The 27,208-nt window shown below is 35.9% G+C and overlaps 1 protein-coding gene and 1 long non-coding RNA gene across 3 annotated transcripts in view; both read right to left on the bottom strand.

The window, feature by feature from the left end:
- Positions 1-6,568: 6,568 nt before the first annotated feature.
- On the bottom strand, positions 6,569-8,748 carry LOC118661219. The gene is made up of 3 exons (XR_004969210.1): positions 8,681-8,748; positions 7,155-7,305; positions 6,569-6,717 (listed from the first exon to the last, which is right to left on the bottom strand). It is a non-coding gene; the product is annotated as an uncharacterized LOC118661219 (long non-coding RNA).
- Positions 8,749-12,222: 3,474 nt separating this feature from the next.
- The window catches only part of CWC22 (CWC22 spliceosome associated protein homolog), a 52,508-nt gene continuing 37,522 nt past the window's right edge, over positions 12,223-27,208 (bottom strand). The window contains exons 14-20 of one of the 2 annotated variants that reach the window (XM_036319837.1): positions 23,970-24,030; positions 19,848-19,925; positions 19,327-19,479; positions 17,802-17,929; positions 16,128-16,229; positions 15,817-16,037; positions 12,223-13,064 (exon numbers count right to left, since the gene is read on the bottom strand). In XM_036319837.1, coding sequence (XP_036175730.1) covers positions 12,478-13,064; positions 15,817-16,037; positions 16,128-16,229; positions 17,802-17,929; positions 19,327-19,479; positions 19,848-19,925; positions 23,970-24,030 — 1,330 coding nt within the window. In that variant the 3' untranslated portion in view covers positions 12,223-12,477. Of the gene's footprint in view, positions 13,065-15,816; positions 16,038-16,127; positions 16,230-17,801; positions 17,930-19,326; positions 19,480-19,847; positions 19,926-23,969; positions 24,031-27,208 lie in introns of those variants that run through there. The other variant, XR_004969408.1, reaches the window with a different exon arrangement.

Below are 27,208 nucleotides of genomic sequence, written 5' to 3'. Positions count from 1 at the left end.
GGGTTATGAGCTTATGAATTATTTTAATATTCTTCTTTGTACTTTGTATATTTCTCAAATTTTCTAACATTAAAATGTATTATCCTTATAATTACAAAAGAAAAACAATACATTGTGTTTTTAAAAAATGAAGAAAGAAACAAAGAGAAGAACTTTTATTTTTGGCAATAGGGCTGACAAGGTACCCTAAACAGTTCCTTTGCTAAAAACAAATTTTGGGTCAAAATAAAAATGAAACAAATAAATCAAACCCCTCCTTTTAAAACATATTGCAAGGTGGTAGAGATATACATAAACCTAAAACAAAGTCAAAGAGGAAATGCAAGGAGGTAATTAGTTATTCAACTGTCATTCACTTGAGGGATATGCCAAACCCTCCTGAAATTATCTTCAGTTTTCATAGCCAGGAGACATGCAAGCAGTGTGTGATGGAACTGCCTGCAGCCAGCCCCAGGGCTGGCTCTACATTTCTCTTCCCACCTCATGTTCAAAGGCATCGTGTTGGTAGCTTGAAATCAGCCATGTGAGTATTTATAACACAGTAATTGGCAATTCAGGGATTCTTTTTTTCTGGGGGGCCAGTCCTTAAGCATTTACCAACATATTACTAAACACAAAGCTTAGGGTCTCTAGAATCTGGAGAGTCTAATGGTAGGCACCACGTAAAGCCGAGATGCTGAGAATAAGAGGTAAGTGGAAATAAACTTCCTTCCACAGAAGGAATCATCAAAGAAACAAACTTGATGATAGGATGGAGTGTGAATGGCAAACTATCACCCCTGCAAATTTAACCACCAGGTTACCCTCGGGGAAGTTTGAGGACCTAAAACTTATACTAGCACTATGGCCCATAAAACTTTCAATCAAAATTGAAAAGTGGTCGCTGTACCCGTGGTCGGCAAACTGCAGCTCGCGAACCACTTGCGGCTCTTTGGCCCCTTGAGTGTGGCTCTTCCTAAGCCTTAGGAGTACCCTAATTAAGTTAATAACAATGTACCTACCTATATAGTTTAAGTTTAAAATATTTGGCTCTCAAAAGAAATTTCAATCGTTGTACTGTTGATATTTGGCTCTGTTCATTAATGATTTTGCCGACCACTGCGCCGGTTTGGCTCAGTGGATAGAGCGTTGGCCTGCAGACTGAAAGGTCCTGGGTTCGATTCTGATCAAGGGCACATACCCGGGTTGCGGGCTTGATTCCCAGTAGGGGGCGTGCAGGAGGGAGCCGATCAATGACTCTCTCATCACTGATGTTTCTATTTCTCTCTCTCCCTCTCCCTTCCACTCTGAAATCAATAAAAATATATTTTAAAAAAGATTGAAAAGTGGTCCCAGTTGATTCTATCCCCATGCTTCTGACTGATGTAATATACATCCTTTCTGTGGTAACACACTTAAAACTCAGCCTCAAAAATTAACACAAGTTAAAAATATTAGCTCACATTTAAAAAAGAAAATAACACACAAGAAAACAAGGCAGTAAGAAACAACGGAGAGCAACATCAGACCTGCCAAAGCCTTACATATTTAAGCTAGGCACAAAACCGAAAACAAGTTAAATCTGTTTTCAAAAATAAAAAATTGTAAATATGAGAACAGAATGAGAATCTAATAAAATAGAAGAAAAAAATAGATTTGAAGAAACAAATGGAACTTCTAGAAAAAGAAATTAATGGAAATAAAAAATTTAGTAAATATGTCAAACAGAATATTAGACACAGAGAGAATCAGAAAAATCAGAAGACATATCTAAAAGAATATCCAGGATATTGCAAAAAGAGTCAAAGAAATAGTATATGTAAGAGAGGTTAAGAGAGGTGATAGAATGATTAGGGGAGAACATACGTGGTAAACTAATGTTCTAAATTTAATATTTATCATTTCCATAAATAAAAGCATGGAAATGATAAATATTACATTTATAAAATATTAGTTACCTAAATTATAGTTTGAAAAATCATTTAATGGAGAGAAGATTATGTGGGCGTGGAGGGCTTTAAATATACTGGTAACATCTATTAAGCTTGACAATGTACCTACTGTTGTTCTGTATGCTTTTAAAATATCATAAATACTTTTTTACGTTGTATTTGATAAAAAACATTTTAGTAGCCTAAAAGGAATGCTCCACAGGGTTAACTGTAGTTGCATTGGAGTCATGAGACTGAGTATTTTTACTTTCCCAACTTTTTTGATACTTTGAAAATTTCTGACATGAAACTATTAAATTTTTAATAAAAATATAATTATACACTTAAAAAAGGAAAGCATATGTTTTCCAACATGATAAATATCTTTGCATAAAATAGGAAATGCAGATGATCCTATTATCTAGGATCTTGTCTTTTACTTACAAACTAGAGGCCCGATGCATGAAATGCATTCAAGAGTAGGCCTTCCTTCCCCTGGCTGCCAGCACCAGCTTCCCTCTGATACCCGGGACCTGGGCTTACCTCACAGCCCTGGCTTCGTCCGGAAGGTTGTCTGGTCTAATTAGCATAATCTGCTTTTATTATTATAGATGGACATTAGATTTATTAATGATGCTGAGAAATAACTCTTTTTAATACATTTTTTATTGATTTCAGAGAAGGAGAGGGAAAGATAGAAACATCAATGATGAGAAATAATCATTGACTGGCTGCCTCCTGCATGCCCCCTACTGGGAATTAAGCCCGAAACCCAGGCATGTGCCCTTGACTGGAATCGAACCTGGGACCTTTAAGTTTGCAAGCCAACACTCTATCCACCGAGCCAAACTGGCTAGGGCTGAGAAATAACTCTTGATAAAAGTTGTTTATAAATGTTGCTATTGAACCTCTAACAGTAGAGCATATACCAGGGTAGGTTTTCTCCTTGAAGTCACATTCACCCATCTCCCTAATCCTGCACCTCTGATCAATAATACACCACAGAGGGACAGGGACCAAGAGCTAGGGATATGACCTAAAATGGTAGAGTCAACAGATCTGATTATGTAGGATTCCTAAAAACTCATATTAGAAGCCAACAGTTTTTTAAAGTTAAGGACATTATTAAAATTATTGACAGTCTGCCCTGCCCAGGCAGCTGTTAGTTGGAGCTTGATCTCATACACCATAAGGTTATGGGTTCAATTCCTGGTCAGGGTAAATACCTCGGGTTTCAGGTTTGATCCCCAGTTGGGGTAACTACAGGAGGTAACCGACCAATGTTTCTCTCTCTCTCCTCCTTCCCCTCTCTCTCTATAAAAATTAATAAACATATCTTCGAGTGAGGGTAAAAAAAAAAAAATTGACAGTTTTACTACATTGCAATAAATGTATGCAACTTTCTTTTCCTGGACTTTCTTCTTTATGTTTCATTTGAAGTCATAGGGTTGCTGGGATCAAGAGATATTCTTAAGACATGCCCCCCTCGCCCCCCAAAAAATAGATATGCCCCAAAAGGAGAGGTCTTTCTTTAAAGGATTAAAGGAAAGAATAATCACAATCCTCCTAGTAAATTTGTTCAACATTTCTCTGACAGAAAATATTTCCCTTAAGTAAAAAATTGATGCAGGTGCTTTAGAATAGTTTTGACTATTATTTTCTAAACAGAAGACAGTTTGTGGGGAAAACCTTAATATATTTGAAGGTCATTCTAGGAGCTTTCAGAGGTTGGTATAGTAAAACAAAACAAAACAAAACAAAACAAAGCACATTAATAAAACAAGGCAACAGACATTTATAATATTTTAACATGTGTGAAGTGAAATATTGGGATTTATGTTGTAAAACTGACTATTTAGGATAAGAGACTAAAAGAACAAGAAGAAATCTCCATCATTAATTCAAAGCATTTATTAATTGTGTAATAGAATATGGGGTTATGTTGCTTGGCAGAGTTCAGGGATCATTATGCATATCAATTAGCTTCTGTTGTAAAGCAGGCTACTCCAAAACCAAGTGGCTTGAGAGAGCAAACATTCATTGATTCTTAAAGTTCTGAGGGTTGGCGTGGTAGTTCTTCTGGCTTATACCAGACAGGCCAGGGCTCACTCATGTCTGGTGCTTAGCAGGCTGATGGGCTGAGGGTAGGGGCTCACTTATATGTGGCAGTTAGCTCTGTGTGGACCAGGGGAATGGCCCTGGCCTCTTAACCAGCAAGCTAGCCTGGGCTCATGAACTTCAGCATCAGGAAAGGCCAAGCCCCTTGAATGAGACCTATTCCAGCATCCCTGTGCATCATGTTTGTTAATGATCCATTGGCCAAAGCAAGCGATACACCCCAATTCAAACCTCTTGCAGAGATGTAAAAATATATTCCTATTGTAAAAGGGCTGAAATTCTAACTAACGTTCAAATAAAAACTCAGATTCAGTGATGGGTTTCTCTATTGGTCCCAATGGTGGAGTCATAGAGCATACCTCTTAATGATAAGGGGCATGCAGGGAGCAATTAGAGAAATTTGTGGCCATGATGCTACCTCCCCCATCATGAATTTGTTTATAGTAAAGAGGCAATGATTACAGCTGTATTTGAGTTGGAAAGAAGGTCAACTTTTTATAAGAGATTTTAAATAGTTGTATCTTTTTTTCTTTTAACTTGTTTTTGCTACTGAACAGAAAGTGTACAGACCTAAGGATTTACAATTCAGCACATTAGCACAAAAGGAAGAACCATGTGTAACTAACACCTATGTCTGCAAATAGAACTATGCCAGCACTTAAGTAATTCCATTTACCCCTTCTCCTAGCATCATCCCTTTCTACTTCCCAATCTTAACCACTATTCTGACTATATTAGTTTTGCCTGTTTTCCTACTTCATGTAGTTGGGCTCAGATAGTGTGTGTTTCTTTGGGTCTGACTTCTTTTGTTCAACGTATGCACATTAGATTTATTAAAGATGCTGAATATAGCTGTGGTTTTATCGTTTATTTTCTGTATAGTATTTCATTGCATGGATAAGGCACAAATTTATTATCCGTTCTACTACTGATGCACATTTGGGTTGTTTCCAATTTTTGGCTATTAGAATAATGCTGTTCTGAAAATACTCATACATGTCTTTTGGTGCACATTTGTATGTATTTCTTTTGGGAAGAAAGAAGATTGAAAATGTTCAGTGTTCTTACTGTTCAGGGACCTAGGAACCCAGCATGTAGTGTTTTGTTGTTATTGTTGTTGTCCAGGTTTATTGAGTATAATTGGCAAATAAAATTGTAAGATAAAGGTACTAACATATGTATGTATACATTGTGACAGGATATCCCCCCATCAAGTTAATAAACACATCTATCACCTCACATATTTACCCTTTTCTTTTTGAGAGAACATTTATGTTCTTTGCTCTTAGCAAATTTTGATTATATAATACAGTGTTATCAACTATAGTCACACTGTTATACATCCGATCTTCAGACTTTATTCATCTTGTAACTGCAAGTTTGTACCCTTTACCCAGCCTCCGCTATTCCACATGAAGTTCCACTTTTCTGTTGGGCACCCAGGAGTGGACTTGCTGGCTCACAGGGAACATGGATGCTCAACTGTCAAACCATTTTCTAAACAGATTTTACTCATTTATACTCCCACCACTTCTATGCATTTTTCCCTTTAACACAGTTATGAATATATTTTATCTTCGTTTTGGTGCCTAGGTTTTAAGCTAATGCATTCTTGCCTTCTACTTTCTCTTACTCTAACATAAAATACTCACATTAGGATTCCAACATGGTTGATAGTAGTTGATCCTGCATTTAAAATTTCATAAAACCTGAAGAATCCCAAAGTATACCAAACTATTCTGCCTAGCAATAAACTGAAGTGATCTGTTTCTCCATTCATTCATCAAATGCTTATGGAGCACCCATGAGCGATTTTAGATTTGAACCTGGAGATACAAAGGCATGTAAACAACGGAATGTAAAATTGAACTTCTGACCTCCAAGAAGTATCTACAGTAGGAAATGGCTCATCAGTAACTGTCTTCTCCTCTCTGGTGCCTCCCACGTCTCCAATCACTTTACCAGTACTTGCCTCCAGCCCAGGCTAGCAATGCACCATGTCTCATTAACCGCAAACACAATTTCCCTCCTCTATTTCCCCTCTTTGGATAACTATCCCTAAGAGTTTCATTTTCTCCTTTTATGGACAAAAATCATATTCAGGATAAGAGCAAAACTGTTCTCAAAACTTAAGGAATTGTGGCAATATATACATTTCACATTTTTCCCCTGTATTTTAAGGAAGAGTCTCTGCATGTATTTGTGTATAATGGGCTTTTCAGACTACATTTATTTTGTGTAAGAAGATTAAAAATGTTCACAGTGTTCTTACTGTTCAGTATTTCTTACTGTCAATGATCAGGAGAATACATTAGTTGTTAAGGTAATGTGCTCAAGTATCTTTGAGGTTTTAAGAAGGTATTACTGCTCCCAAAATAGCTCATTTAGTCCTTTCCTCTGGTAGTATGAAACCAGTTTTGCTTGTGAACTGAACTGCTGCATCTGTGCAATACAAGGCAAGCTCTGAGGAGAGTGCTTCAGGAGAATTGAGATTCTCTGTTATTTTTAAAATGGAGCATTAGTAATAAAATTAACCCCTCCTAAAATTAACCTTATTTAAAATCACTAGTAATAAAATTAACTTCATTTAAAATCACTGACTTAGATGTTTCCACAGTTAAGAATCACCAAAGGTCCTTTGTTGTATTGTTTTCCACAGGCCATTTCCATCTATCATCTAAAGAAAGGGCTGCAAGAAAAAATATGTAAGCGAAAGTACAGTAAAGTAAGAATAGCCATCCTCACCACCCAAACGATTCCAACCTGTCCACCAATGAGGATTACCCTGAATTAATATGGATGCTTTTGTCCAAGTGCTACAAATCCAAATCAAGAAGCTTAAGGAGAAAGGTGCCACTAAACTGAGAAGTCTAGCTTCAGCAAATTCAATTGAGGAACTCAAAAGTTTTACAACTCTCCTCCAACAGGGCTGTTTCCTTTGGGCTGCACGACCCTCTCTACTGGTGAGCTTTTTCCACAGTGGATGCTCCAGCTTCAGTGAACACCCTTCTTGGTCTGTGTGCCCTTCAACATGGCCCTGTGTTCCATGTTCTAGACTGAGAAACTACTGAGGAAGGACCCTGAGTGGCCCAGATTAAGTCACATGCACACTCCAGAACTCATTACCTTGCCCAGGGGGTCAGGCACTACGTATGGCCAGGCCAGGAAGGTCTTTCGTTGGTAGGTTCAGGGAGAAGGAATAATCCTCAGACAAAAACAGCAAATGTTCAGCACAGCCCTCACGGGTGCTTCATGGGTATTAGTCATAACAGTAATGCTAGGGAAGGAAAGATATTGGGTTAAGCAAAACTAGGCACTGTATAAAGCCTGGGACTCATAAGGACTCCTAATTCATACCAGACACATGTTCTAGGATGGATGTGAACTCACAGAAGATTCAATCCCATTTGCCCAATCTTTTAAGTCATGTAATACATGAAATTTCTCATTACATGGCTAGTTTATTCACTTTAATAACCACTTGACTGCCCCTGAAGTGTTTGATCAAAAAGTAAGGTGTTTGGACATTTGAGTAATTGAATTATCTAGTATAGGATTAAAAATAATACAATACTCTGAGCTGGCTGTTTTCCATTTTGAAAATGAGTTAGCTATAATAAACAGCTACAGTGAGAACCAGAACCGACGTGGGACAATTATGTTAATAGGTCAATCATGCTTCCATTTTAAGAAAACCTACCTCTTAAAATGTCAATCAGAATGTCATCCCTAGGATATCAGAATGTTTTGCCAAAGAGCGTTGAAATATCACTGTCCACCACTCTATTAAATGATGGGTTCTTCGTTTAAAACAAAATCTTGCCCTCACAAATACAAGAGGGCAGAATAAGAAGACAATGGAGTCCAAATGAGTGGACACAGTGATGCTCACAGAACAAGCACTATCATTGTGGTCCACTGAAGAGTATTTTCTCAGTGCTAGGTCCATGGCAGTGGTAGTCACATAAGGATAGATTTGCCTCTGAGGGCATATTTGGCAATATACAGAGACCGCTTTGAGGGTCAGAACTGGAAAATTGGTGCTACTGGCATCTAGCAGGTGAGGCCAGGGATGCTGCTAAACATTCTACAATGCCCGTGACAGCCTCCACAATGAAGAAAGAACTGACCCAAAATGTCAATAGTGCTGAAATTAAGAAACTCTGGTCTCTAGCAAGGGGCAGGCAAAGGCAATATTTAAGACACAACTCCTGCCCCTGATAAAGGCATATCTAATTAGAGGGTAAGATAATGAGCTCACTGTATAATATGTAAGTGCTAATAACAAGTCCTTCGCCAAGTGTGCCTTGAATGGCATCATGTGCTCTAGAAGGAAAAGCTACTGCTGGGTTCTCCATCAGAGCACCCTTCATGTTAGTAGCAAGGTGAATGTAAAGATTTGAAAGACTTGGACAAGCAACCAGAAAAGAATTTTTCGTGTAGAAGGAGGCAGAAATCCAGGGAGGAGGAAGAGCAGTGTCTTTTCTTTGAGTAACCAGTCTGGCTACAGCAGGTGTGTGTGGGGAGCAAGTCTTAAGAAAAACATGCTTTCACCTGTCACTGGGATAATGTGGCCAGTGGAGTCATGGCTTTGCCTAGGGTTAGCTGGGCTGACACTGGTGTGCAAGCTGTAAAATTAGGATGTCCCTTACCTAACAGTTATTGCTGCAAAAAGCAGGTACTGCTACATAGCAGAGTTCAAAGGGCGACAGCTCCTAGAACAAATATTAAGAGAGAGGTTGAGATATATTCCTAGGAGTATATCCCAAGAAATCAGAAACACCAATCAGAAAGGACATATGCACCCCTATGTTCATAGCAACACAATTTACAATAGCTAAGATTTGGAAACAGCCTAAGTGCCCACCAGCAGGTGAGTGGATTAAAAAACTGTGGTACATCTACACAATGGAATACTACGCTGCTTAAAAAAAAATAAAAAAGAAGGAATTCTTACCATTTGCAGCAGCAAGGATGGGACTGGAAAACATTATGCTAAGTGAAATAAGCCAGTGAGTAAAAGAAAAATACCACATGATCTCACTTATTTATGGATAATAAAGAACATTATAACCTGATGAACAAAAAGATACAGAGGCAGAGAAGCATCAAACAGACTGCCAAATTACAGCAGGAAGGTTGGGGGTAGGGTTGGGGTGGGGAGGTAAGAGATCAACTGAAGGACTTGTATGCATGCATATAAGCATAACCAATGGAAGCAAGACACTGGGGGGGGGGGGCGGGTGAGGGCATGTATGGGAGTGGGGTGTGGGGGGGGCAATCGGGGGATATGGACACATATGTAATACCTTAATCAATAAAAAATTGAAAAAAATAAATTAAAAAATTAAAAACTGATAGCTAAAAAAATAAAAGAATTTAAAAAATAAAAAACTGGTACATTTACACAATGGACTACAATGCTGCTGTAAAAAAGAAAGAACTCTTACCATTCACAGCATGAATCTCTTGAAAACTAGGCAGATACGTCAACCTTCAGCTTTCTTTCCTATAGGCACAACTAGATAGAGCTGAGCAACTCTTGCTGCCTTTAACTGACTGCAGTTCACTACCCACTTGGATTTGTCTCATTTGTTTTATCCACCTGGGCCCTCTAGGTATTTGAGCTTGCAATTCCTGGTCTACTGGTACTATATCTGCTTTAATGACAATAACAATAAAAGCAGTAACAAAAAATAATAGCACACTGAGCACTTACTTCCAGGCCATTCTAAGTAAGCCACAACTAACTCACTATTTGAGGAAGTTACTACTGTTATACCATTTTACATATTAAAGGACCTGCCCAAAAGTCAATAGCCAGCAAGTGGGATAGGTAAGATAACCCATACATAAATGTGCAGTTAGCCAAAAATATCCCAAATTAAACAGTAAGACTCTATATGAACCTCTTTTTCTAAAAATAAGCCCCTCCACTTCAGCCACGAAGACTTGTGCTTTTCTGCAGTGGATTCACACACACACACCCCTGTGCGACTCTGTGTACCTATGCGAAACTAAGGCAACTCGAGTTTCCTCTCTCCACAAGGCATGTGGTAGTGGTAGACTAGTCCTTACCTTTATCTGCAGAAAACATAAAATGCACAGAAAGGACTAATTGCAAGAAATGTATGTTCTGACTGGAGAGAGGCAAGGCATTCAAAGGTATTTAAGATTTAAAAAGAAACAAGTGGATGGGTATAAACGGAAGTTGTAGAGCATATCCAAGGCTGAGGGGACGCAAGGAGCAGGACAAGGAGAGCCAGGAAAACATTGGCAGTGTTGCAGGAAGGGTTTGGAGGTGTGCTAAGATGTGTCTGTTAAGCAAACAGAGGTTTCCCAGAGGTCACCCTGGGCTCTCTGGGCTATCTTCTAAATCATCACTGGCGTGAAAGTTGACTTGGCTGAAGAAAGATTCAGTGGAATAAACAGAATGAGAGAATTTGAAAGATCAGAGAGTTATCTGACTACCTTGGAAAAAGCGAGGATTAAGGGGGAAGAAGCATGTGGGTCCTAAAGATGTTGATGCATGAAAGCATGAAAGTACGAGGCAATCATGAAATAGGAAAAAAAATACTTGAGTCAAGATGGAAATGGCACAAAGTATTGAAGTCAAGAATGTGGCACTTACAGGCGAGATTTCAGAGGTGGTAGGGACGGTGAAGTCACCGTAAAGGGGAGGACCATGGGAGCAGGTGGCTAGGGATATAGTAGACAGAGAAACTTTAAAGGCAAGGAAGTCCAGAAACTGAAAAATGATGAGGAATGTATCCAAAATATTTAGAACTCAGCTAATCTTTTAGAAATGCCAATCCTAAAAAGTAAAACTTGGGCCCTGACCGGTTTGGCTCAGTGGATAGAGCATCGGCCTGCGGACTGAAGGGTCCCAGGTTCAATTCCGGTCAAGGGCATGTACCTTGGTTGCGGGCACATCCCCAGTAGGAGGTGTGCAGGAGGCAGCTGAATCTATGTTTCTCTCTCATCGATGTTTCTAACTCTCTATCCCTCTCCCTTCCTCTCTGTAAAAAATCAATAAAAATATATTAAAAAAAAAAAAAGTAAAACTTGGAAATATAGGCAACATATTTGTTGTCTGCATATTAGAAGGATTCAGGTGAAATTCTGCCTGACTGGCAGGCAGTGCACACGAACACATCGTATTAAATGCTGCAGAAACATGGCACAAAGGCAGATGGCAGTTCTGCACCCTACCTTCACCATGCCCATAGGAGTTACTTCTGCTTGAAGGTAGTTAGGTATCTTGTTAACTACTTTTGTTAAAAGTAAATAAAACAGTGAGGAGCATAAAGATCCAAATAAGTAGAATAGGGGGGCAAAAGGATTGGAGGAGGAGAGGATATTTCTTTATTTACATGGACTTTATTTTTACTTATACTCAAGCTTTTAAACAACAAAAATAGAAAACATTTTGAATCAGAGTATGCCTGAAAGTTAAACATTAAGATGGTGGCCCCACTATTTTTGAGCCCAGACGTGGGTTAAAATGGATTTTATGAACTTTTAAAGGGAACAGTCACAAGTAATCTACTTAGTAAGTAGGGTTAAATGTCTGTCAACAAATCTAAAATTTCAGAGGCAATATTTTATTTCAAAAGTAATAAATAATATGGTGACATAATAAATGGTGAATAACGATGGAAACTCTTAAAATTCTTATAAAAACTTGTAATTATTTCACAATTAGGCTGTTCACATTTCTTATGACTTTATGTTTTCCAATGACATATTAATGCAGATTAAAAATTAAAAACCTTAATTCACCAACAGTGACATAACTTCAAGGCTGAGAAAAAGCACTAGTCACAAAGAATTTCAAGTAAACATTAATCTAGCAGTCCAAAAAGAGCTGTTATCAATGTGAGAATTCCTAATTATAAATAATATAGCTGTATATTTGTCTAAAGACCAATACAGACCTAACTTCAGCAAAACACTTGTGAAAAAAATTATATATACCTCTTTTGTTCAAGACACAATATAAAACTTGAAATAATTCCTCTATTTAATAAAAAAAGGAGACTCCTCAAGAAGGTTCATAGCATCTCATTAACAATGCAAAAATGTTAAACTAAAATGGCTTATTTATTTTGGTCAGTAAAAATTATAACAGTTCTATGACAACTGGAAACATTATCAGAAAAAAATCTGTCAATGAAAAAAATCACTGATTCAGTAAGTATTTAATCATTTTATTAACAAAATATATGCCAGAAATACATTCCTCTCTGGTGAAACTTTTCAAATAATTTTATGTGGAGAGCCTTGAGATGTATCAATTATATAAACCATATTAAAATGAAAACATTTTTAAAATGTACAATACAAACCAGTACTTTGTACAATTCTCTATAAAGTTCAATAATCAATGTAAAAAATAATTTGTTTCAACCGAATATAAGGCATGTTCAGTTTCTGTAATTTTGTAGAATTACTTTTTTTGCTTTGTCGGAGACTTTTCTCTCCGCCGGTCCTGATTTTTCTTTGATTCTCTGGATTGTTCCGAGCGTCTGCTAGATTTTTCCCACCGCCTCTCAGCACCATTCTGATACCTATCTTCATCGCTTCTAGAGTCTGAATGTTTTCTATTCTTTTCTCTTGACTTTGATCTGTCTTTTCTTCTAAATTTTTCACTGTCCTTATTTCGGTATCTATGCTCATTTTCAGAAAAAGAATTTCTTCTCTCTCCTCTCCTCTTTTTCAGATCACCATACTCATTTTCCAAATCTAGATGCATTTCTTGGTCTCTATCATTCATGACTCTACTGTAACTATTTCGTTCAGAAGGAACACCTCTGTCTGAAGTGTATTTTGTTACAGGGTCTCTCCAATTTGGATCCCTTGCATTTTTATCTCTGAGTTTTTCTGATCTCCTTTCTCTTTCAGTCCTTGTTTCTTGGTGCCTTTGCTCTGATCTTCTTTCTTCTTGCTTCCTATCACTTATTCGTTGTTTCCTGATCAGTTTATCTGCTTCTTTGCTTCTGGTGTTCCCTTGTCCCTTCTTTCTTATAGCTTTAGCTGCACATGTAAAATGAAATATAGTTAGTTTTAACTTTAATCTTAATTTCATGATTTAACAATCACATTCATTAATATAATGTAGGTTTACTAATTCAGATAAACGGGATTCAAAGCTAAATTTATTGAATGAAAAGCCTAATGACAGAACATTTCACAAAATATTTGAGAGTATACGATATGTCAGCATTAGTTACCGAAGTAATGTTTTGATGGTTAGAATCAAAATAGTGAACAGGAACTTTAATTACAGCAAATATAGTAAAATCTTTTATGAAGTAACTAAAATAAAACATTTCCACTTACAAATTTTATTCAAAAACAGAAATTCCAGTCCATGTGAATTATTGATACAAAATATTATGTCAGATTTGGTACATAATCAAAATACTAATGATTGATCACACACACCAGCAACAATCACTTCCTAAGTGAGAGGAAGTGGGATGACTGGGTTGGCCTAACAGCATAAACATATGTATTTCAAATAAACTTCTTCCTATAAAAACAAGTTTTGCTCTCCAGTGCATTAGAGAAGCACCAGCTGTACCAGTAGGAGAAGCCAGGGTAAAATATACAATCACAGGCTTCATATGAGCCACTATGGCTTGATTTCGAAAAAAGCCTTGAACATCTTATTTTACTGATATCATCACAAATATAAATGTTAAATAATTACAATAAAATAACTTACCATTTTAAGCTATAAAACAAATTTAACTGCTTTATCTGTGTTACTTAGTTTGGGTACATAAATCAAAGATGCTGAGATGACCAAAATTTCTGTTGCATTCATATGTGTATAGAAAGAAGAAAACAGGGTGGAAGATCACCTACCCTTATCCTACTCCACCTAAATCTCTGTACCAACCTGTATTTCCTCGGCCAAATGCCTACCCTTGACAGTCAGTCGGTTTGCCACTAAGGATTTATTTCTCTGGTTCCTATCAAACAACTCAGCTGAGCTGCAGCTACCCAAGCAGAAACCATCTGGCTCTGTGCGAAATCATGTCCCTCTGACCCTACTCCACACTGCTCTCACTGCTTTGTTGACATTAAAACCTGTGCCATATAATAATGTGCAATTTCTTCTCTCTTTGGTGTCTGCTTTACAATTTTCCAATTTGGGGGCAGTTCATATTGCTTTTAGGCTATATAATATTTTATTAATAAAACTGGAAGCTCTCTACTGAAATTGTAGGATGAGGCAAATTAATTTTGAATCAGCAAGCTTCCTTATTGCAGAAATCCATGCTGTGTTATCATCTGTTCTCAAAACAGATATCATGAAATAACAAATTCTTTAGAATTAAAAGAGGTGAATGTTAAATGAACAATGTTAGCATATTTCAATTCAAGAAGACTTCCCGTGAGCAAATGGAATCTTGCTCTAATAATATAAAACACTGAGAGTCCCACAGTTCTTGCTGCCATATAATATGTAAAATACTTTGAAGTGTAATAAGCCAGGGAATGAGAATAAAAGACCAAGCTTCCAACCTTCTAAGGCTATAGGGAAAAGTGCTCCCTCTCTGAAACAGAGATGAAAATACTATATGAGAGAAGACAGCAGAGCTGACCCTGCAGAAAACAACACAGAACTTTTCAGAAAATAGCACATTTGAAAAAATCCTTTACTATAGCACTTCCAGTTCCAAGTAGAATGAAGAAGGCTGTAGACCAGTTGAAGAACAACTAGAAATGCTGGATATAAATTTAAAATCTCTGCTTAAAGGAGGTAAAGATCTTGAACTTGAGAGGCTATAAAGGAAGGCAGTGCCCTTAAGAAAAGGGATAGGGGTATGTCCAAGGAACACAGGAGTCAACTTGAAGGAACTCCTAATTGCCAAGGCTGAAATGATTTTAACAGCAAATAAAATACAGTATTGGATTTTAACCCACAGAAAACAATAAATATCCATGAGTCCACAGTGATAAAATATAAAGTAAAATTATTAAGTAAATGGGGGAAAGGGACAACTCTTTCTTACAGAAGAAATTCAACTATTAAATGTAGAAAAGAGACAAGTAGAAAAATCATCATTTGGCAAACACCAAGTTCTTTACTTAAAAGCAGTATTAAGTGTTCCAGACAAGATCCAAAGATGGATACTAAAAATGGAGAGTGAAAGTTGGAGATTTGCATAGCATCAAATTATCTCCCTGCAAGATCTAATTTATAGAGAAAAATCTTTCCATGAAGAAATTCAACAGGCATCACCTTAACCAAGTCATTAAAGTCAATGTCACCAATAAGATACACCAATATTATAAATTCCTCAATGAGATGCACTAAGAGCACATAATTTCTATGGTATTCTAGCCAAAAATGCACATTCTCTTTTTATAGCTGTACACTTATGAGATACACACTAAATGTGTGATACATATCAATAACTACCATAAGTGTCACTATTAAAAATATTAAAATTTCTTAAAACAAACATCAGGAAGGCTCCTGTCAACTAGATTAGACATTATGAATGGTATTTCAGTCACCACTCAAATAAATATTTACCAATGAAACATCTTCATTTCTATGAAAAGGCTTCCAAAGGTAATCTTAGCATTGTAAATGTTAAAATTTACTATAGACTACAACAATGGTTGATGATCATTTATATTAACTGTGGCTTTTAAACAACTGAACTCTAAAATAAATATAAAATGCAATTATTTACTTCTCTCATTGTAAACATCACCAGCAATATACTTGTTAGAAAAGAGCACGATGGGTGATGGGTTTCAATACCTGAGGCAGAGCTCTGACTGCTGGCGGATGAGGAGTCGCTGTCTTCGCTGGAAGACTCTGAGCTGCTGTCACTGCTGTCCGAACCAGAAGCAGAGGAGTCGGACTCTGCCGAGGAGGATGCGGAAGAGGAAGAGGAGGGGGAGGAATTATTTGGCTCGATTTCTGGCTTCTGTGCCACAACGACCTTTGGTGTATTTTTGAGATGCTCACGCAATTCATCCCTAATTAAAAATATAATGTTAGATTTTGCTTAGAAGGAAATTATGAGATAATTTTGTAATTGAAAATAAAATTCTAAAAATAATCCTTACGTTAAACCTCCAAGACCTATAGAAGTAAAAAAGTTGATGGCAAAACGAGTGTTTCTGGGATTATCTCGGGGTAATAACCCTTCAAAGAATGGCTGTAGGGTTCTAAAAAAGAAAAGAAAAGAAAATGAACAAAAGAGAACAGATTGCTGAAAGATAAAGTTCTTTACTTAAAAGCAAAATTCCCATACAGTCACTTTTCAGAGTTTCTACATATTAAATTAGTAAATAAAATACAACCAAGTAAATGATTTATATAATTTATTAGGTTAGGCTACATGGTATCTAATGAAATGAGTAAGGACACTCATTAATTTACTAAACTTGATTTCTATAATTATACAACAAAGGTTTAAAAAAACTTTTTCATATTTATACCAACACAGAGTAGATATATGTATGTAACATACAAACATATATCTATGTTCATATGTACATGTATATATGTGAATGTATATACAGAACAGTAAAAAAATTCTCCATATATATATATATATATATATATATATACACACACACACACACACACACACACACACACACACAGCACTGGGCAAGGCACTGGGGGAAGAGAAAAAGTATCAACAAAAGGGAGAAATCATGTTTATTCAATGACCTATTGATAACATATCCTTATTATTTCTAGGAAGGGGCACGAACAAAAAATATTAACAATATGTGGTTTTGAGTACCATAGTGAATGACTAACCAGCAGGGCAGGAAAAAGTGTTTCATAGAAAAAGGTGACAAATAAGAAGGAGAGTTTGCTGGACAGAACAAGGGAGGAATTCCCAGCTCTGGAAATAGAGGTAACGAGGCGCGAATGAGCCAGACCTGCTTTACTCTCTGGGCAATGTTGGTGTGGCTGGAGCACAGTGCACTGCAATGGGCTTCACTAGGTGAGCCTGGGAAAGGAGGCAGGGACCAAGAAATGAGTATACAAAGCCCAGGAAAATGGATGGAATAACACAGAGAGCATGCAGAACCAGGACAGACCTATGGTGTACACTGGAGAGGCAGGCTGAGGATAAGAGAGACTGAGAGGAGTAAGGTTGAATGGGAAGAAAATGAGGGGCCACAGTGAGCACGTGGTCAACTCTGTAAGTGAGGCTGAGAAGTCAAGGGACATGAGGACTGGGGAAGATGACTTGACTTGGCAAGCTGTCACTATAGAATTGAAAGGAGTGTGAATGGAGAAGCCAATGTGAGCAGCAATGGGCAACCTGCACAAATAGCAGCTGAAGCTGGAATAGAGGTTACATAATAGTCCTGGGACAAGACCCTAGTACAGTGTAATGATACATTACATATTCATCTGTATATATTCACAATTGTCAATGATAATAAAAAAGTTGATTATCATTCCGAGGCTCAAAATTAGGGTAAGAACTCTAAATACTCATTACTGAAGAACTCCAATGAGCATACAAAAGTAATTTTCTGGGTTTTAACTAAATTAAAAGAGGCATTAATTCTGTGTTTTCTCTACTGAACTAAAAACCATCATTAAAAACTGCATGTTGTCCTTGGCCACACGTGAGATTCAGAATGGTAAGTAATGAAGAAAAGTCCTAGGGGCATAACTCTTGCTTTACCAGCCCAGGGTTGACATGTCACTGAAGTGAAGGAAAACCCTGGAGGACAGTAAGAATAAAAAGTGCTTAATGATAAACTTACTCATCCTTTAATCTTGCATTAAGTTTAGGAAGACCCATGTATTCACACAGTTCTTGGAAAAATATTTTAACAAAAATCCTACTAGAGGACGTAGTGGTTTCTTCACTCAGCTTTATACATTCAAGAACCTGAAAATTAAATGAAATATACAATTTAATTTTGTTTAAAAGATTAAGACAAAGTGACCAATATTCATACTCAAACTTTCTCTTGAAATGATGATTTAGTCTCATCTTCAATCAGAATTATCTCTGAATAACTTCTCTAGTGGCGATATGTACTGTTTCCTGGCAAAGATTAAGACAATTTCTCTGTGCTAATTTTTAGAATGTTAAAATGCTACAGAAATAGAGTTCATTCTCTTTCTCGAGTACTGTGCTTTTTAGAGCAGGAATATATTGTCTTGAGTGTATAACGGTGCAGCAGAGATTACTAGCTCCTAAGCCTCATCAAAATGTGTGTATATGAGGTTTTGAGGCAAAATGCCACATAGAGCGTTAGGCTATAGTTTTGTACAGCATATGTAATATGCGACAAAAGTAAAGACAGGAAGAGTGATAGTTCATCCTGAATCGTACGACCGATGCTTAAAAACTGAAGCTCATGTTGATGTTTTACAACAAACAAAAATAAAAGCAACCTCCAGCTTGTTGAGTTATGTGTTCTAGGAGCTCTGGTGCTTCAATTGTAAAATTTTAATTTCATTTTCCCAAAGAGGGGAAAAACAAGTTTTAAAAAATTACGATTTGGCTCCTATGTTAGCTTAAAAAATGCTATTAATGTAGCTGGATATACTTAGTACTTAAAATATTACAAAAATCTACCCAGTGTTTATAAGCTCAATGATGTTGCTTCATTCTTCCATTAGATTCTGGTAGTCAATAATGTGATCCTCTTCTTTCTTTCCTCCAGGATGCAATTTCTTTCTATTGCTGGCTGAATGAACAGCAGTTATATAATAAATGCCAGCTTAATGAATGCATTTCAAATTGTAATCAAGCGTACGTTGACTCATTAAGACACCTTTCCTTGTTCTAACTATGGTTATAAGAATTCCTCCCAAACGCTTACCCAAATTCATTGTCTGCTAAAAAGAACATGTCTTATTAGGACAAACATTTCTCTCATGTCCCTCAGGAAACAAGCAGTAACTCAGCAATGCATGACTACCAAACCTGGGTGCATATTAACATCAGTGTGTACACATGTATGTGTACAAAGATAAAAATCTACAATCATTTCCATGAAAATACTCACAGCCATCGCTATTAAAAAGCACCAACATGTCTAAACTTTTAATATCATCCAGAATGGTTACATTCATATATTTATGCACTTAGCTTTTTTATTTCATGTTATATGAACATAATCTCAGAGACAGCTATTATAATAAAAGTTTGCTACACATTTCATTTTAAAGTACATTTCCTACATAGGAAAAGTAAGGGTATATTATACTTAATACACATTTGAGAATAACAGGAAATTAGGAAGGAAGTATAAACACTGAACTCCATCTACTTACACTCCATGGAAGTGAATCAGTGTATAGAAGATGAGCAAACATCTTAGCAACATTTCTCAATTTGTTTGTTTCCAAGCGATGGATGGTATCATACTGTTCTTTGAATATACTTTCAAAGGATTCCATGTACTCTTTCTTTAGCATGCAAAATCGCTATTAATTAAAAAAAATTGAGAATCAATACCATTATGAGCATATTAAATTCTTCTAAATTTATTGAATCAAAAGTAAATATTTTGTACATCTTTTTGTGCTATTTGATGAGATGCTCAAATAAGAAATGGGGTGACACTGGATCACAAAACCATATAGGTTTCAGTTGTACAATTCAATAAAACATCATTTGCACAGTGCCTTGTGTGCCTGTTGCACTAAGCAAAATCTCTTTCCTTCTCCATTTTCCCCTCTTTTTGCCCATCTCCACCTATCTCCACCCCTCTTTTCCTTAAGACACTGTTGTCTTAAGAACAGCCTTAGTGATTCCATTAAATTCCAATAAGAAAAAGAAAGCTAGAACTCACCCCAGCTAATAAGCCGAAAAATTTCTCATATGTTCTTTGTTGAGCACAGCAATCCAGTATCATGTTGCAGAGTTCTTTCTATTTGGGAAACAAATAACAATAATGATTCAAAACACAACGAATTCATGTTGTATAACTTATCAATATAATAGAGACATCTAAAATTTTAAGTAAGATTTTTTTTAAAAAAATTCTAAGACTGCGAATTTTAGTGACTAAGACAAAAAAATTAATCTATGCTAAGAGTAGTTTTTTTAAAGCCTTCAGTCTGGCAGACAGTTTCCATATGTCATTCATGCTAATTAGACTGATTATAAAATTCTAAATTTATGTAAGTGTGAATCACTTTAAGAGAACTTAGTATGTGCCCTCCTGGTGTGGCTCAGTGGTTGAGCATTGACCTATGAACTAGGAGATCATGGTGTGATTCTCAGTCAGGGCATATACTGGGAATTGAGTCCCAGTGTGGGGCATGTAGGAGGCAGCCAATCAATGATTCTCTCTCATAATTGATGTTTCTATCTCTCTCTCCTCCCTTCCTCTCTGAAATAAAAAATATATATTTTTTTAAAAAGAGAACCTAGTATGTATATGAAACAGACATATCCAAAAAGATATTGAATAAACTGTATTCTAAAAAGATTCCATAGAGAATTCTTTTAAATACAGGTCATCAATATGACATCTCACTAATACACCTAAAAATTAAGCTATACACCTTTTAAAGTTTTAAACTCCATTATTAGGAAATATATTTAATTTAGTATGGAAAAAGCAGAACATTATGAGTCTTTACAGAAGTGTAAATAGGCAAAAGTTTCAATATTTACTTAAATGACACACTGGTTAATAAAGAAAAAAATATATTTAAAAGAACAAAGAAAAAGATCTCTATGGCTGAATTTTCTAGCCTCAAAACAAATGTTTTACATACAGATCTATCTACAGCTTAATCTATACAAACAGATGGAATCATTTCATAACTGCTGGAGTAATATATTGTTTAATCAGCTATGTATATGCCTTGAAAATTCCTCTGTGAAAATTCTGTTAAGCTAGTAAGTCCAAGAATAAATCCAGGATCAAGAAATATCATTCTAAATTATTTATAATGAACAAATACTATTTATTAATTCCTGAAATAATCCTAATGAAATATGTATTGATTATAGCAATTTTATAGATGAAGACATTCAGGCAACAAGGACAAATCAATGGAGACAAAATAAAAAAGGCATAAATTCATTTTCTGACCACTGCTGTAGAATTGACTCATTTTTTTCTATAAAATACTTATTGGAAAGTTTAAAATTATACTTTTCAAACACAGTAACTGCAATATATTTGCTTTCTATAAACAGAAAGCAAGCTTATAAAATATAATATATAACCTTTCAGTTCATTTTTTTTTACTTAATTTATCTTTATATTTTCAATGAGCAACTTTGACATTTTGTCATATTTAATAGCATGAGCTGCAACCTAAGTAGATATTGTAAACACTTTAAAAATTAGGTCAATATATACTTACTACATCTATTTATGTACAAGGGAGAGGAAGGGGGCCCTGGAGAAGCACAGAATACACTCTAGATTGTTCTGTCCAGGAGGGTAGCCTGCAGCCACATGCAGCTATTTAAGTTTAAATTATGTGATATTACATGAAGTTAACACTTTAGTTCCTTGGTCACACTAGCCACACTTAAAGTTTTCAAAAGCCATTTGTGAGTAGCGGATGCTCACTGGACACAGGAGAATATGAATATTTTCACCACTGCACTAAGTTCTTTGGGAGAGCTCTGTTCTAGAAGCTGATAATCTATATATAAAATAAGCTACTCAAAGGCCTCACTTCACAATACAGAGTAATTTTTAGATATCTTTATACTGACAGATTATTTTTTAAAAGATTAGTCACAAGTTACCTCAATTAAATAAGTGTATAAGTTTTGAAAAGATGTACTTTGTCAAAATTTAGAATAGTACTAAAAACTGAAAGATGTTTTTCTGACTTCTGCCTTAGTATGTTAATTTTATATATTAAAAGGCATTTTCGGCTTTTCTACCAACACTGTATTTTACAATAACATAAGAGTTAATCAGGTTGTAAACACTGTAATATGGTAATATGCTGATAGCATTGCTAATAAAGCCAGCACTAGTTATAAAACAAATTACTTTCTTCCCTAGACTAAATGCAATTACAAGAGTTATTCCCTGTGGCTTATAATAATTAAATATTTTAACATTTTAATTAAATATTATAGCAGTTTTAGGAGAGTCTTTTGAGTGCCTAAAAATAGATGCACTAAGACATTCATCCAAATGTTATCAAAATATGTTGAGGTTAGTCCTAATATTATCCTCTGGATTAATATTAATGACATTTATAATGACTTAATTATATCCTCAAATAATGTGACAAGATCATACAGTAATTTCAGTTTCAAGTATAATTTTAAAGGTTAATTCACAAATTTATTTCTTTCCAATGACAACAATCAAGTGAACCTAGAGTATGAATAGGTACACTATTATTAATATACTAGAGGCCTGGTGCACAAAATTCATGCACTGGTAAGGTCCCTAGGTCTGGCCAGTGATCAGGGCCAATCGGGGCCATCCTTCCCCCAACTGCCGGCTGCCTGCTGGGGCCTTCCTTTGTTGCGTGCCGCCCCCTGGTGGTCAGTGCACTATGTAGTGAGCGGTCGAACTCCCAGTTGGTCAAACTCCAGAGGGGACAATTTGCATAATAGCCTTTTATTATATAGGATTAGTAAACAAACTTTAAGAGGAAAAAATAATTTTTTTAATTTAAAAATAATAATTTATTCTCAAAATTCCATATTATGGCATTTCAAGAATAAATCTACATTTTAGAACAAAGTTTGGCAAAATTTTTCTGTAAAAGGTCAGATAGTAAATATTTTAGATTTTTGGGGCCATTCAGTTGGTCTCTGTTGTAACTAGTCAGTTCTACTGTTATAAGGCAAAAGAAGCCATACACAACCAAAGGACATGGCTGTATTCCAATAAAACTTTATAAAAATGGGCAATGGCCTAGGCCACAGTCTGCCAATCCCTGTCACAGATCATATTTAAAGCCTTAAGACATACTCTCTCTCTCCCATTTGTTTTTGGGAGGCAACCTAATTTTTGGAGGCCTTGCTTTGGCAAGGCTGAAAATAAAAAAAGCCTTAAGACAAAGGACTTACAACTAATGGTAACTTAGCAAAGATAATTAAGATCTTTTTGAAGAACTAGAAACCAAACAGCCTGTTAGACTCTAGCATCTGTGCTGGGTCTAGCACATGTAAAGCAAGGTGTGAAAAACAAAACCGCAAAGCCTTGGTTCAGGTTCCAAGAATCCATCTGTAATTCTGTCAACAATAAATATATAAATAAAGTCTAGAGGGACTGGGAGTAACATACACAAGAGCACAACTAGAAAAAAGTAGCCAAGATAACCTATTTAGTCCAGTCTTTATTATCCTTAGCATTAGAGTTCTATGATACTTTGAACAGTGAGGTATGCTCAGTTATAAGACTATATAAGTCCTAGGGGCTAAAGGGGTCTAATATGTACTTTATAGATATTAAATACCTGACACTTTGCAGAGTGCCTGACAAAGTGTATATGCTGAATACAATTTGTTGAATGAATGAATGAAAAAACTGATATAGATTCTCTATAATTAATGTAACAACATGTATATATTGATCTTTATAATTTCTATCTGAAAATAATGTTTTAGTACATAAAGTAGATAGACCAGATAATTTATTAAAGAACAAATTTCCTAATGTATTTAAGCCACATTTTGATTTACAGTAACCACTCAGAAATTTATGTAAAGTGTAGTAACCTCCTCCTTTTCCCACATCGCATTCAAGCAGCCAATTTAATTCACTAGGAGTAACATATATGAAACACACCAGGACTCCTAAGTTTTGAGTTATTTTAAATTTTTTGAGTTATTTTACATTTTAATTATAAATTCTAGAAAAATCTAAATTTAAATATTTAGTACTAAGTCGTAATTTCAATTCATGAAACCTATTAATTATCCTAAACATTTTTATAACCAATATATTTCCTAATTGGAAAAAAAATTAACTTACTGTTTGGCTTTCAGGAAATTCCATTTTCAGCAATTTGTGAGCACATTCTTCAAAATCTAAACTGCAGAGATAAAATGCTCACAACCGTTAGGTTAAAAACTTGCAGCGTAGTTAAATTGTTGTACTCTTATAAAGAAACTTACTTTAACAGTTGTATTAAATACTTTTTATTATAATTTCATATTATATTATACATATAAAAAAGACATAGCTCTTTACAAAGGCAGTACTGATAACATACTATAATATGGATAAATCTTAAATTATGCTAAGTGAAAAAAGTCAAACACAAAGGACCACATATAGTATGATTCCGTTTATATAGAATGTCCTGAAAAGGAAATCCATATACAAAGAAAAGTAGACTTAAATTTTTATTACACTACTAAATTATTTCCACTTCTCTCTAATCCAAGTCAGGAAATGGTAGAAGATGCTTCAGGAGCCCAGCATGACATCTAGTGCTTAATCACCAGTTTTACAAGTTATCTTGATTCATACCCAAACATGGGGCTTCTACATCCATATGCTTCACCTACGACAGTGGTCGGCAAACTGCAGCTCACGAGCCACATGCGGCTCTTTGGCCCCTTGAGTGTGGCTCTTCCACAAAATACCACATGCAGGCGGGCATGTACAGTGCGACTGAAACTTCGTGGCCCATGAGCAGAAGTCGGTATTTTGTGGAAGAGCCACACTCAAGGGGCCAAAGAGCCACATGTGGCTTGTGAGCCGCAGTTTGCCAACAACTGACCTAAGAGAATTAGCAAACTTGATGTGAACTTGATTCAGGAATAATGCTAAGATATTTGGACTTTTTGTAGAATTTTCAAACCCTAATTATTTTGATAACAGTGATATCTGTATTTATCAGCTTCTGTTACTTATTGTGTTTCATAAGCACAATCCTATATAATAAAAGGCTAATATGCAAGTTGATTGAACAACGGAACCACTGGCTGCTATGACGAGTACTGACCACCAAGGGGCAGTCACTCAACACAGGAGCTGCCCCCTGGTGGTCAGTGCGCTCCCACAGGGGGAGCACCACTCAGCCAGAAGCGGGGCTCATGGCTGGTGAGCACAGTGGTGGTAGTGGGAGCTTCTCCTGCCTCCGTGGCAGCACTAAGGATGTCCGACTGACGGCTTAGGCCCGCTACCCAGGGGGAGCGGGCCTAAGCCGTCAGTCGGACATCCCCCAAGGGCTCCTCCCAGATTGTGAGAGGGTGCAGGCCAGGCTGAGGGACCCCCCTGAGTGCACGAATTTCATGCACCAGGCCTCTAGTAGGATAATAACCCAAGATGACACAATGTAATTGAATTTTTTAAAAAAACTAAAGTGGAAATAATTTACTTTAGGAAAATTTATTTATCAGGAAATAACTTTTATAACAGATAATATTAAACAATATTTAGCACTAAGGTTAAAATATTTAAGTATAATTGACAAACTTTAATAACATAGAGATACCAAAAAGTATTTAAAAGGATGTGACATTTTCTTTTCTAATATATTATTTCTAAAATATGCCTACCTATTTATCCAGTAAAGATATACTACAGGCACAGTAATATATATTCTATAGTTTTTCCCTCACCTAACATTATATCAGACCACTTGCCCATATCAATAACAATGCTCCATTAGCCTAATTTTCTTTTCTTTTATTATCCTCACCTGAGAATGTTTATCGACTTGAGAGAGAAAGGAAGGAGAGAGAGAAACGCTGATGTGAGAGAGAAACATCAATTCATATGTGCCCTGAGCAAGGATTGAACCCAAAACCTAGGTATGTGCCCAGATGGGGAATTGAACCCATAACCTTTTGGTGCATGGGACAACACTCCAACCAACTGAGCAACCCAGCCAGGGGTAGCCTAATTTTCATGGTGGCATAAACTAGACATTTTGATTATTTGTGTCAAACAATAAGACTGTCTCCTTTTTTTTTTTTTTTTTTAAACACTGAACAATTCTGTATATAATTTCCTACCAATATGCATGCCTTTAGGAAATATAATAATGAAAAAGAAGGGACAAATGGAATGGACACTAAAACCTTGATTCATGTTACTGAAAGGCTTCCCATAAAGAATTTAAATTCCCACTAGTAAGGCTTATCTATATATAATTCACTAAAATCATCATTAGTACTAAGTACTGTTGCTTTAATGAAATAAACCACTTCAGTTGTTTTAATGAGGGATAACATCACTTATTGGTGATATGTCTTATGACTAATATTTTTTATGTTTTACAATCCATTATATGAATCTCCCAACCATATCCTTGAAATACCTTTCTATCAGTCTTTGTGTTTCCTAAAATCTGTATGAGCTTTTAAGTATAATAACCTTTGTCATATATAAATAATTGTGACTAGGCATTTAGAGGCTGAGAACTCTTAACAAACACCAATACATAAGGCAGTAGTTACTATGATGGATATCACTACATAATAGTGGCTGTTACTGTGTCTTAAAGCTTTAAATTTGCCCTAACCGGTTTGGCTCAGGGGATAGAGCTTCGGCCTGCGGACTGAAGGGTCCCAGGTTCGATTCTGGTCAGGGGCGTGTGCCTTGGTTGCGGGCACATCCCCAGTGGGAGGTGTGCAGGGGGCAGCTGATCAATGTTTCTCTCTCATCGATGTTTCTGAGTCTCTATCCCTCTCCCTTCCTCTCTGTAAAAAATCAATAAAACATATATTTTTTTAAAAAAAAGCTTTAAATTTAAGTCTTTTCTGTAATTCAGAGATTATTAAGGTTAGGTCAACTTAAAAAAAGTTGCTTTTAAATAACCTTTCAAAGAGCTCCACTATAACCCTTCAAAGTTAATGTTAACAGCAATATTAAAACAATAAATCTGTTTACAACTTACTACTGTTAATTTTCTAAAAATGTATATACAAATAAAAGGTCAAACTCCTAAAACAGTTATCTATAACAAAAATTCTCATCTTCCACTTTAATTCTTCATGAAAAAAAAAAATATTTAATAGTTTCTTTTTCTTTCATGCAAAAGGCAAAGCAATAGGTAAGGATAAACCAAAAAATTTCTAACCAATGTTTGCTATTTAACTTTTCTTTTAGAAGATGAATCTAAGCCAAAGTTTTCAGACAGAAAAAAACAAGATGACTCCTACTTATGAATCATTATTGCTATTACATCATACTAAATGGAAATATACACAACCTAGTAACAAAGCAAAATAGAGAAAACATTTCTCCTCCAGAGTAAA

Source organism: Myotis myotis, unplaced genomic scaffold (genome assembly GCF_014108235.1).
Source record: "Myotis myotis isolate mMyoMyo1 unplaced genomic scaffold, mMyoMyo1.p scaffold_m19_p_8, whole genome shotgun sequence".
NCBI lineage: Eukaryota > Metazoa > Chordata > Mammalia > Chiroptera > Vespertilionidae > Myotis > Myotis myotis.
This window is presented reverse-complemented; position numbering and strand designations above follow the sequence as displayed.